The sequence below is a fragment of the Dasypus novemcinctus genome, chromosome 9 (genome assembly GCF_030445035.2).
Source record: "Dasypus novemcinctus isolate mDasNov1 chromosome 9, mDasNov1.1.hap2, whole genome shotgun sequence".
NCBI lineage: Eukaryota > Metazoa > Chordata > Mammalia > Cingulata > Dasypodidae > Dasypus > Dasypus novemcinctus.
The window spans coordinates 94,160,523-94,171,862 of NC_080681.1; the positions used below are offsets into that span (position 1 = coordinate 94,160,523).

An 11,340-nucleotide genomic window follows, 5' to 3' on the forward strand; every position below is an offset into this window, starting at 1 on the left:
AAAGAAAAGTCCAAACACTTTACCATGGACTTCAAGACCATCTACCACCAAGCCAAACCCTTTTTCTCCATATTCTCTCCCTCTAATGTCATCCTTCATTCAATGGACACACCACCCACACATATCCTAAACTTCAGTTAAACCAAACTATTTGCCATTCTTTGAACATATCTTGATAGTATCCTATTTCAATACTTTTCCCCAAGTCTAAGTGAGAAACTGAGATATCTTTCAAGTCCATTTCCAGGGACATTTTCTCAGACACTCTTAATGAGAAGAAAGCTTCCTTTCCCCTGTACCCCCAAAAACCATGGAGGTTGTTAATTTTTTTAATTTTTTTTTTTTAGGAGATTGAATCTGGGACCTTGTACATGTGAAGCCTGAGTTCAACCACTGAGCTAGCTACACCTGCTCCAAAAGCTTGGTTTTTATCTCTATTATGTCACCTATCTCAGGAGGCAGCCTATTTATTTATATAATTATCTCCCTCAAATGAATTTTAGTATCAGTACGAGTGTATGAGCAGAAACGGTGTCCTGTTCATTTTTTCCCATCTGCTAAAGTACTAAGCATCATATCCTGCCATGTTGCTAGAATCCGAGAAACACTGGCCAAATATGAACTAGGAATTAAGGCACATGAATTAGTCCTTGCATTTTTTTCCAACTATTTATTATGAATATTTAACACCCGTATGTCCACCATCTAAATCCAACCATCGCTAATATTTTGCCCTGTTTTATTTATATATATTTTTTTAACAATTTCAAAGTTGCAGACATTATAATACTTCAGTAAGGATCCTCTCCTACATAACCAAAATGCCATCAATCACGCCTAAGAAAATTAACAGTAATTCCATTGTATCATTTAAATATGCAGTCCACATTCGGATTTCCCCAACTGACCTCAAACTGTCCTTTATTCTGTATTTTTTCACATCAGGAGCCAATCAAGGTTCACACATTGAAATTGGTTATGTCTAGTCTCTTATTCCAGAACAGTATGCCCCTTTTTTCATGACATCAACTTTTTAAGAGATCAAAATAGTCTAACTGAATCCTCATTGTGGGATTTACTTTATTCCCCCATCCCCTGGATTTTCTGTGAACCAGAAGTTTGACCTTTAAGCTGAATTTAGATTCAGATTAAACATTTTTGGGAGAAATACTTCATGGGATTTATATCACATAGAAGACACAAAATGTCAGGTTGTCCTCTTATTGGGACAGTTGGTTAGGATGCACCCACTAGATCTTGCCATTAGAAAACACTTTGCATTTAGATGTGGTAATAATACCTTCATGCCGCACAACTATCCTGTTTCCCATCAACCTTTCAATTATCTCATTTACAATGAAATAGTCTATCATTCCTTTCGAATTTATTGGCAGGTATTTTTGCAAACAGATTTCTCTCAGCAATTGGAGATGATCCAAAAGGCAAGTCAGATACATCAACTTTCATAATAATCTATTGCTCAATGTGGGCAAATGAGTTTTCTCCCTCTTCTTTCTCTATTTTAAGTGCCATAATGAACTTGAGGAAATTTATTTATTCAAGATATTACAATCATTTTGAACACTTAAGCTGTTTCAAATTTGTCCAGGGGAAACCCCTGAACCTGGCTACTACATCCTTCTGACACATCCCTGTTAGCCTTTGAGATTTTCCTTGCTTTCTGAAACAAGGCACTCCAGGCTCATTTGGTTCTTTCCCTGTTGCCTTCTACTTCTGAATTGGTAACCAAGTATCTCTGTGACCCGGCCAGATTTCCCCACTAGAGTCACATTTCCTCAAATTTCCTGTAAAATAAGGATAATCAGGAAAGCCCTCCCTGGCCCATATGCCCATGAGGAGACTGAAAAGAAATAACACATACAGCCATGACACTGAAATATTGGTTTAAGACTGAACTGACCACTACTGTCCCAGAAAACCTCAGAGCAGGAGGCATAATTAAGAACTACAGAATTCTTCTCTTCCCCAACTGTCTCCTGAAAGATGCTTTTACCCAGGGGTCTACCTTCCTTCTTACAGGTGAGGAGACGGCCTTTCCTAATTCTCACCTTTTCCTTCAAACATTTTAGTCACATCCTCCCACAGGAGAGCTTCCTCCTTGGCCTCCTTTGGATGGTGCAACTTCACCCAGGTGCCGGCCTGGGTGGGCAGAGTGATCAGGAGCTGCTGCAGCATGATGGCGCTGCAGCCCAAAAAGCAGACAGCCCTGAGTTAGCTGGTCCACTCTGATGAGGAAACTGGTGGAATCAATTTCTGACCAGAGGCTTCACAGCTGAACGGATCTCCTCTGATCACCAACTCCTGCTCCTCCGTGTCCTCCACTCTCGTGCACCCAGTGAACATATAGTACCAAAACCTAGAATACGGAATTGTTTCAGTCAACCACTGTCACGGAACATCTCCCATCTTGGGCTCCATCTGTCTCCTCAGCAGGTATTCAAACTGGGTAGCCGTATCTAAGGAAGGGGGCAGGAAACATTTAAGTCTAAAATGGATAAGAAAGTTCAGTCACAGTATTAGAATTCTAGAACTTGCACATATCACTGAAAACTTTTTACAAAAGATGCATGGAGACCGTGGATATACACAGCCCACAGAGTCGTGTGTCCTGGAGCATAAAAAGGTGAATAAAACCCAATTCTCTGGTTTGGGTTGTATTTTGTTTAAAATAGGAGATTTGGAATAAGAAAGGATCTGAGTTTGCATCCAGCGCTTTCACTTGTTGGCTATGACAAGTCACACAGCCTCTCTAAACCGGTTTCATCCTCCCTAAACAGAGAGGAAGAACCTTTCTCCCAGAGCTGGATCGGCCCTGCCCTGCCCTCAGGGCCTTTGTCTGAGCCCAACTCGGGGGCGCACCGCGCGCGAGACCCAGTAGGAGCTCGTGCTTCTCCGCTCGCTTCCCTCCCTAAAACCCCGGATAGCCCCAGCTCGCCCCTCTCACCACTCCACCGCACACCCTCGCCTTCCCGCCGCGGCCGACTAATTTCGCCGCCGCGCGGGGAAGCTGCGGGTGATGCTCCCACGTAGCGCCACGGCCGGCAAGCCGGTGCTCTGCGCGCCTGCGCGGCACCCGCCCCCGCGCGTCCTTCCCAGCGTCCTCCGGGGGAGCCTCTCCAGGCTTCTAGGCCCTTTAGGGGATGCTCGCGCTCGCCTTTCCCGCCTCTCTTGCTTTAGGAGCATCCAGAGATCCCAACCCAGTTTGAATCACCCCGGTCTTGCGGAAGGAGACGCATCCTGGTTTTGTTTTGTGTTTGTGTGTGTGTGTGCCCGCAAAGCGATTAAAGTACGGAGTCGTCTCCTCTGCCAAGATAATGTTTCTGTGCAGAGACTGTAAACCACTGACAAAAAGGAAACAGCCGTATCACTTTTTGGTTGAAAAAACGTTGTTTTTTTAAAAAAATCCATACCACTTTCACTTAATATGTACATGGGAAAAAGACTGGAAATGGAATGGAACCCAGTATATTATTGAAAAAATACCACGATCAAGTAGTTTTGGATTTTGTTTTTTCTAGTATTCAATAAAAGTTCTTAGTTTTATTGCTTTCCTTATATTCCTGAAATGCCAGAAAACACAAGCAAAAACAGGAAAATAATTACCACCAAGCAGAGATAACTATTTTTGATATTTGGTGCACAGCCTTTTCCTACACACACACACAAACACACACACACGTTTTTTCATGCCTGTTTTTGTTTTCTACTAAAGGGCAGTCAAACTAAATATGCTGGGTTTTCTCCCCTCAATAAAACAGGAGTGTATCATTCCAAATATACTTCTACATCAATGGCTTCCAAAAATAACTTAGAAAATAAAACTGTAGTAACTGCTAACGCTTATATGGCATTTACAGATTATGAGGCTTTGTTCTAAGTGCATTGCATGTTTTAACTGATTTAATTGTCGTAACACTTTGGGATAAGTCCTATGATTGTTCCCACTTTACAGGTAAGGAAACTGAGGTTTGGACAAAGTAAGTAATGCCCAAACTGCCAGCTTTAGGAGCACACCCCTCCCTGCTCCGTGCCTGCTTCCTCTGGGGTCCTGATGACCTTAAACCTAATCTTGCAGCTCTGGGACTGCAGGGGGAAAAGGAAAAAGGACAACTTCAGACCCTAACTACTAAATACCAGCCTTATCCCCCGTGGAGCAAGTTGCTATATGGTGTGTCCTGGGAACACAGGCTTTCAGCAAATAGCAAAAAGGGCCCAAGAGAGCTTGGTCTGTTTCCCAGGAAAGCAAATGCTGGGGTCAGGGTGGCTGGATGGCAACTCCACACGACCCCACTTTGCATCAGAGAGGAAAGACGCCTATACTGCCTGAGAATGGGTATTTATACCCCCAAGGAAGAGGACCCTGTCACTGAGCAAAAAAACATGTTATCAAGCAACCTTTGTGCAGAATTCCACCCTGGCAAGCAACTGGCCCTGCTTGTTCCCAATTTAGGGTTCCAGGTAAAGACCGGCAGTTCCATTAGACCTAATTGTAGCTAAATGGAAACATATTGAGACCTCTGCATCAAAGAAAAGGAGGGAGTTAGGACTAGGACATGGCCACTGAGTGCATTGTGACTCCCCCAGCACTCCTGATCTCCCAGTTCCCTTTCTCTCACCCCAGCCATATGTGACCCTTGTGCCTGAGAGGCTCTAACCAAGCAGTTCCTTATCTTCCTCATCCTCTCTCCCAGGTGGCCTAATTACCACAAAACAAAACATTCTGAACCAAGCGGTCCTAATGGTAACCTCAGTAAATCCCTCACCTATCCCATCAATCAACCCTCCTTACTATAATCTAGAGCTTTCTCTCTCATTTCCATCCTTTGAAAAGCTTGCTGTCCTTTGTTTTGATGGAGCTGAGTTCTACTCTCTCTCCTCTGCTATAGCAACCCCTGAATAATGTCATCTTTGCCTAATATTGCCCCGTGCAGTTTTTTCTTTCATAGTAACTGACCCAAAGTACACAGCTTAGAAATGGTGAATCTTGGGGAGTCTGTGCTCTTCACAGCTACTAAAAAAAAACAACCAGAAAATAGAGTAAAATGTAGAATGTAGGCAGTAGTACCTGGTACCTGAGTACTCATTGTAAAACTTCTTCATCTTCTCTGTATGTTTGAATATTACAGTATGTTAAAATATATATATATATCATAGCTAAGAATAAACAAAATAAGAATTATGCAGGACATTATAAATGAAATTACAAAAATTATTGGTTTAAATTGTGAGAATAGTGAAATATACCATATTCATGGATTGGAATAAAATATTCTAAATATGTGTCAGTTTTCCTCCATCCAAATAATGTAAACTTTAATTCATCCAAATCAAAAGCTCAATTCTTCTTTTTACTAAACTAAATGACTCCAAAGTTTAGCGGAATTGTAAATGTTCAGAATAGCCAACAAAACTTTCCAACAACTATGAAGGCAGACATGCCTTACCAGATATTATCTTGAATGATAGAGGCACATAATCAAAATAAGATAAAAGTAGTGCCAAGATACACTCATAAATTAGTGAAATGAAATTGGAAGCCAAGAAACAGATGTGATTATTTAAATTTAGCAATTATTAAGGATGCATTTTGAATCAGGAGAGTAATGATGGATTATTAAATAAGTATTATTACAACAATTAGTTGACCATTTTGAGGAAAATCAAGTTGGGTTCCTACTGCACACATTACACAATATATAATTCCACTAAAATTTTAAAGTAAAAACAAAACTATTAAAATGTTCAGAGAAAGATGATTCTATATATAATTTTGCATAAGAAGCTATTCCATACATAGTTTCACAATTAAGACTCATATTTACAAGTAACAATCTCACCAGAGTTGGTTTCTAAGTTAAAAGAGCACCTGTTGGAGAGCTTCTGGAGTGTCTTCAGGAATTTAAGAAAGAGCTGATCCACCCAGTCTCTGGAAGGTTAAGAACCAGTACATGGAAGTGGATGTGGCTCAGCAACTGGGCTCTCACCTACCACATGGGAGGGCTTTGGTTTGGATCCCAGTGCCTACTAAAGAAGACAGCGAGCTGGCGTGACCGGCGGTGCGGCAGGCTGACACAAGAGACACAAAAAGAAAAAGGACATAAAGAGAGATACAATAACAGCAGGGAGCAGAGGTTCCCGGTGCCTCCTAAAGAAGACAGTGAGTTAACGTGACTGGCAGGTGCAGCAAACTGGCACAATAAGACGATGCAACAAGAGATGTGGGGAAGAAAAACAGAATGAGAAACACAGTAAAGCAGGGAGCTGAGGTGGCTCAAGTGATTAGGCATCTCCCTCCCACATCAGAGGTCCCAGGTTCGCCTTCCAGTGCCTCCTAAGGAAACAGGGAAGATGAATAGACACAGCAAGTGAAAAGCAACAAGGGGGTAGGGAGAAAGAAATAAATTAATCTTAAAAAAAAAAAAGAACCAGTATATTTCTGGGCACCACAAAACAAAGTGTCATCTATACCAACCCCCTTAACACGATTCAGTTCTAGCAACTCCCAGGCAGTGTTGCTCAATTCAAAAATCTTGGCAATATCATTTGATGAGTCAGTTGTAACCAGGTAGTACCAAGGTCCAGAGACTTGGCATCTGGATGCGGGTTAGCTCCCAAAGAAGGAGAAATTACTGTGAGCCAGGCAATCCCTCCAAGAGGCTTCTGCCCAGAAAAGTCTCCCTGAGCATGACACATGCTCTCACCATCCCCAAAATGATAAATGAAAAGATCGATGGCAAGGATTACAGGAAATTTACAATTTCTCTGTGATTATACATTTAAAAAACTATAGGTAAAGCTAATTAAAAGCAAAGTAGAAAATTGGGAATAAGTGTCAGAAAAATTTAACAAAGTACTAGTATTTTAACAATTCTTAGAAATGATTTAAAAAGATAAACACCTATACAATGGAAAATGGGCAAATAAGCAATTTAAACTTTGAAAATAACCTAGATATAGGAGACTTTAAAAGAATAATAAGAGAATATTTCAGGCAACTCAATGGCAACACATTTTGAAACTTAGAGGATATGGATTATTTCTTAGCAAAATTTAAATTACTAAATTTGACCCAAAAAAGCTTGACATACACTTGTTGTAGTTTATAGAAGAACGTTCTTATATTTGTACTATTAACTACAATCCTCATCCATCATTATATCCACTATGTTAGTCAGTCCCTATATTATTCTCTAGCTTTCTTTGAATGGACATTTACATCCCTAGACTACCCCTTTCAGCCACAATCCCATTTATAAACCAGCCATGTTATAGTCACTATAATGTGTTACCATCAACTCTATCCATTTCCACACTTATACAGTCAAACTAATAAAAAATTATATATACATTAAGCATCTGTACCCCTTCTCAGTCCTCATCCTATCTCCTAATAACCTATATTCTAGATTTTAACTCCATGTGTTTATTCTTCATATTTAGTACATATTAGTGAGGCCATGCAATATTTGTCCTTTTGTGTCTGGCTTATTTAATTCAGCATAATGTCCTCAAGGTTCAGTCATGTTGTCATTTGTGTCCCAATTTCATTTCTTCTTACAGCAACATAGTATTCCAATGTATGTATATACCACATTTTGTTTCCTCATTGGTTGATGGACACTCGGGTTGCTTGCATCTTTTGGCAATTGTGAAAATGCCACTATAAACATCAGTGTGCAAATGTCTGTTCACGTCCGTTTTCAGTTCTTCTGGACATGATCGGATCATATGGCGGTTCTATATTTAGCTTCCTGAGGAACTGCCAAACTGTCTTCCACAGAGGTTATACCATTCTACATTCTCACCAACAGTGAAGGAGTGTTTCTATTTCTCTACCTCCTCTCCAGCACTTGTGGTTTTCTGCTTTTTAAACAATGACCATTCTATTAGGTATGAGATGTTAAATCACAGATTTGATTTGCATTTCCCTAATAGCTTGTGATAGGGAACACTTTTTCATGTGCATTTTGGCCATTTGTAGTTCCTCTTTGGAAAAATGTCTAAGTATTTTGCCCATTTTGAAATTGGATTACTGCTCTTTATCATTGAGTTACATGTTCTCTTTATATAGCATGGATATTCAACCCTTATCAGATATATGGTCTCCAGATATTTCCTTCCATTAAGTAGGCTTCTTTCACCTTGTGGACAAGGTCCTTTGAAGCACAAAATATTTAAGTTTGAGGAAGTCCCATTTGTCCATTTTTTCTTTTGTTGCTTATGCTTTGGATGTAAGGTTTAAGAAACTACTACCACCAGGTTTTTTTGTTTTGTTTTTTAAAGATTTATTTTTAATTTATTTCTCTCCCCTCCATGGCCCCCCAGTTGTCTGCTTTCTATGTCCATTCGCTGTGTTTTCTTCTGTGTCTGCTTGTATTCTTGTAAGCAGCGCCAGGAATCTAGGTCTCTTTTTGTTGTGTCATCTTGCTGCATCAGCTCTCTGTGTGTGCGGCCCCACTCCTGGGCAGGCTGCACTTTTTTTTCACGTGGGGCGATTCTCCTTATGGGGCACACTCCTTGGACGTGGTGCTTCCCTACACGGGGGACACCCCTGTATGGCATGGCACTCTTTGCACACATCACCACTGTGCTTGGGCCAGCTCCACCACATAGGTCAGGAGGCCCTCGGTTTGAACCTTGGACCTCCCATGTGGTAAGCAGATGCTCTAGCCATTGAACCAAATCCACTTCCCACTACCACCAGGTTTTGAAAATGTATCCTTACATTTTTTTCCAAGAAGTTTTATGGTTCAAGCTTTTATATTGAGTTCTTTAGTCAATTTTGAGTTAATTGTTGTATAAGGTGTGAGATAGGAGTTCTTTTCCTTCTTTTGGATTTGGATATCTAATTTTCCAAGCACCATTTGTTAAATCAACTGTTCTGCCCCAGCTGGGTGGGCTTGACAACCTTGTAAAAAACCACTTGACCATAGTTGAGAGTCTGTTTCTGAACCATTAATTCAGCTCCTTTGGTCTATATGTCTATTTTTATGCCAGTACTAAGCTGTTTTTACCACTGACTAGGTAATATGATTTAAAGTCCAGAAGGGAGAGTACTGAAGCTTCATTCTTCTTTTTTTCAAATATTTGGCTATTTGGGGCCGCATTCCCTTTCAAATAAATATAATAATTAGCTTTCCTATTTCTTTTTAAAAGGCTGTTCAAATTTTAATCGGGACTGCATTGAATTTGTAAATCAATTTGGGTAGAATTTACATCTTAACGATATTTAGTCTTCCAATCCATGAACACGGACTGAATGTCCTTCCATTTATTTAGGTCTTCTTTGATTTCTTTTAGCAATGCAATGTAGTTTTCTGAATATAGGTCCTTTATATTCTTGATTAAATTTATTCCTAAATCGGTGTTGTAAATGGAATATTTTCCCTGACTTCCTCCTCCACTAGTGTATAGAAACACTACTGATTTTTCCATATTAATTTGCTCTCTCTGCTGAACTCATTTATTAGCATTAGCAGCTTTGTTTTAGATTTTCCAGGACTTTCTAGGTATAGGATCATATCTTCTGTGAATAGTGAAAGTTTTACTTCTTCCTTTTTAATTCGGTCACTTTTTATTTCTTTTTTTGTGTGCCTGATTTCTCTACCTAGAACTTCTAACACTATACTGAACAACAGTGGTGACAGTGGACATTTTTGTCTTGTTCCTGATCTCATCAGGAACGGTTTCAGTCTTTCACCATCGAGTACAATGTTAGCTGTGGGCTTTTCACATATGCCCTTTACCAATTAAAAAGGTTTCCTTCAATTCCTATCTTTGAGTGTTTTGTTTTTGGTTTTTTTTTTTAATCAAGAAAGGATGCTGTATTTGTTTAATGCCTTTTCTGCATCAAACAAGATGATCATGTGATTTTTCCTCTTCAATTTATTAATGTGATATAGTATACTGATTGATTTTTTGTTTTGAATCATGCTTACACGCCTATGATAAAACCCATGTAATCATGATGAATAATTCTTTTAATGTGTTGTTGGATTTGATTAGCAAGTATTTTGTTGAGGGTTTTTGCACCTATGTTCATTAGGAAAGTGGGTCTAAAATTTTCTTTTTTTGTAATATCTTTATCTGGCTTTGGTATTAGGATGATGTTGACTTACTAGAATGAGTTTGGCAGCATTCCCTCCTGTCCAATTTTTTGGAAGAGCTTGAGCAAGATTGGTAATAGATCACCTTTGAATGATTGGTAGAATTCACCTATGAAGCCACCTGGTCCAGGGTTTTTCATTTTGGGAGTTTGATTTTTTTGTTTTGTTTTTTAAAGATTTATTTTATTTATTTATTTCTCCTCTGCCTCTGTTGTTTGCACTGGCTGTCTGCTCTCTGTGTCTGTTTGTTGCATGTTTGTCTTCTTTTTTTTTTTTTTTTTTTTTTTAAAGATTTATTTATTTAATTTCCCCCCTCCCCTGGTTGTCTGTTCTTGGTGTCTATTTGCTGGGTCTTGTTTCTTTGTCCGCTTCTGTTGTCGTCAGCGGCACGGGAAGTGTGGGCGGCGCCATTCCTGGGCAGGCTGCTCTTTCTTTTCACGCTGGGCGGCTTTCCTCACGGGCGCACTCCTTGCGCGTGGGGCTCCCCCACGCGGGGGACACCCTTGCGTGGCAGGGCACTCCTTGCGCGCATCAGCACTGCGCATGGCCAGCTCCACACGGGTCAAGGAGGCCCGGGGTTTGAACCGCGGACCTCCCATATGGTAGACGGACGCCCTAACCACTGGGCCAAAGTCCGTTTTCCCATGTCTTCTTTTTTTAGGAGGCACTGGGAACCAAACTCAGGACCTCCTTTGTGGGAGGAAAGCACCCAATGACTTGCGCCACCTCTGTTCCCTGCTTGTTGTGTCTCTCATTGTGTGTTTTCTTTGCTGTGTCTCTTTATTGTATCATCTTGGTTTTTTTTTTTTAAGATTTATTTATTTATTTATTTCTCTCCCCTACCCCTCCCCCAGTTGTCTGTTCTCTGTGTCAATTTGCTGCGTCTTGTTTCTTTGTCCGCTTCTGTTGTTATCGTCAGCGGCACAGGAATCTGTGTCTCTTTTGGTTGTGTCATCTTGTTGTGTCAGCTCTCTGTGTGGGTGGCGCCATTCTTAGGCAGGCTGCACTTTCCCTTGCACTGGGCGGCTCTCCTTATGGGGGAGCACTCCTTGTGCGTGGGGCTCCCCTATGCGGGGGACACCCCTGCGTGGCAGGGCACTCCTGTGCGCATCAGCACTGTGCATGGGCCAGCTGCACATGGGTCAAGGAGGTCCGGGGTTTGAATCGCGGACCTCCCATGTGCTAGACGGACACCCTAACCACTGGGCCAAGT

At 40.8% G+C, this 11,340-nt stretch overlaps 1 protein-coding gene across 1 annotated transcript in view; it reads right to left on the bottom strand.

Moving 5' to 3' along the window:
* Nucleotides 1-3,087, bottom strand: part of LOC101434942 (zinc finger protein 69 homolog) — a 78,701-nt gene extending 75,614 nt beyond the window's left edge. The window contains exons 1-2 of the mRNA XM_012522261.4: nucleotides 2,966-3,087; nucleotides 2,070-2,477 (exon numbers count right to left, since the gene is read on the bottom strand). Coding sequence (XP_012377715.2) covers nucleotides 2,070-2,196 — 127 coding nt within the window. The 5' untranslated portion in view covers nucleotides 2,197-2,477; nucleotides 2,966-3,087. The remainder of the gene's footprint in view (nucleotides 1-2,069; nucleotides 2,478-2,965) is intronic.
* Nucleotides 3,088-11,340: the final 8,253 nt, after the last annotated feature.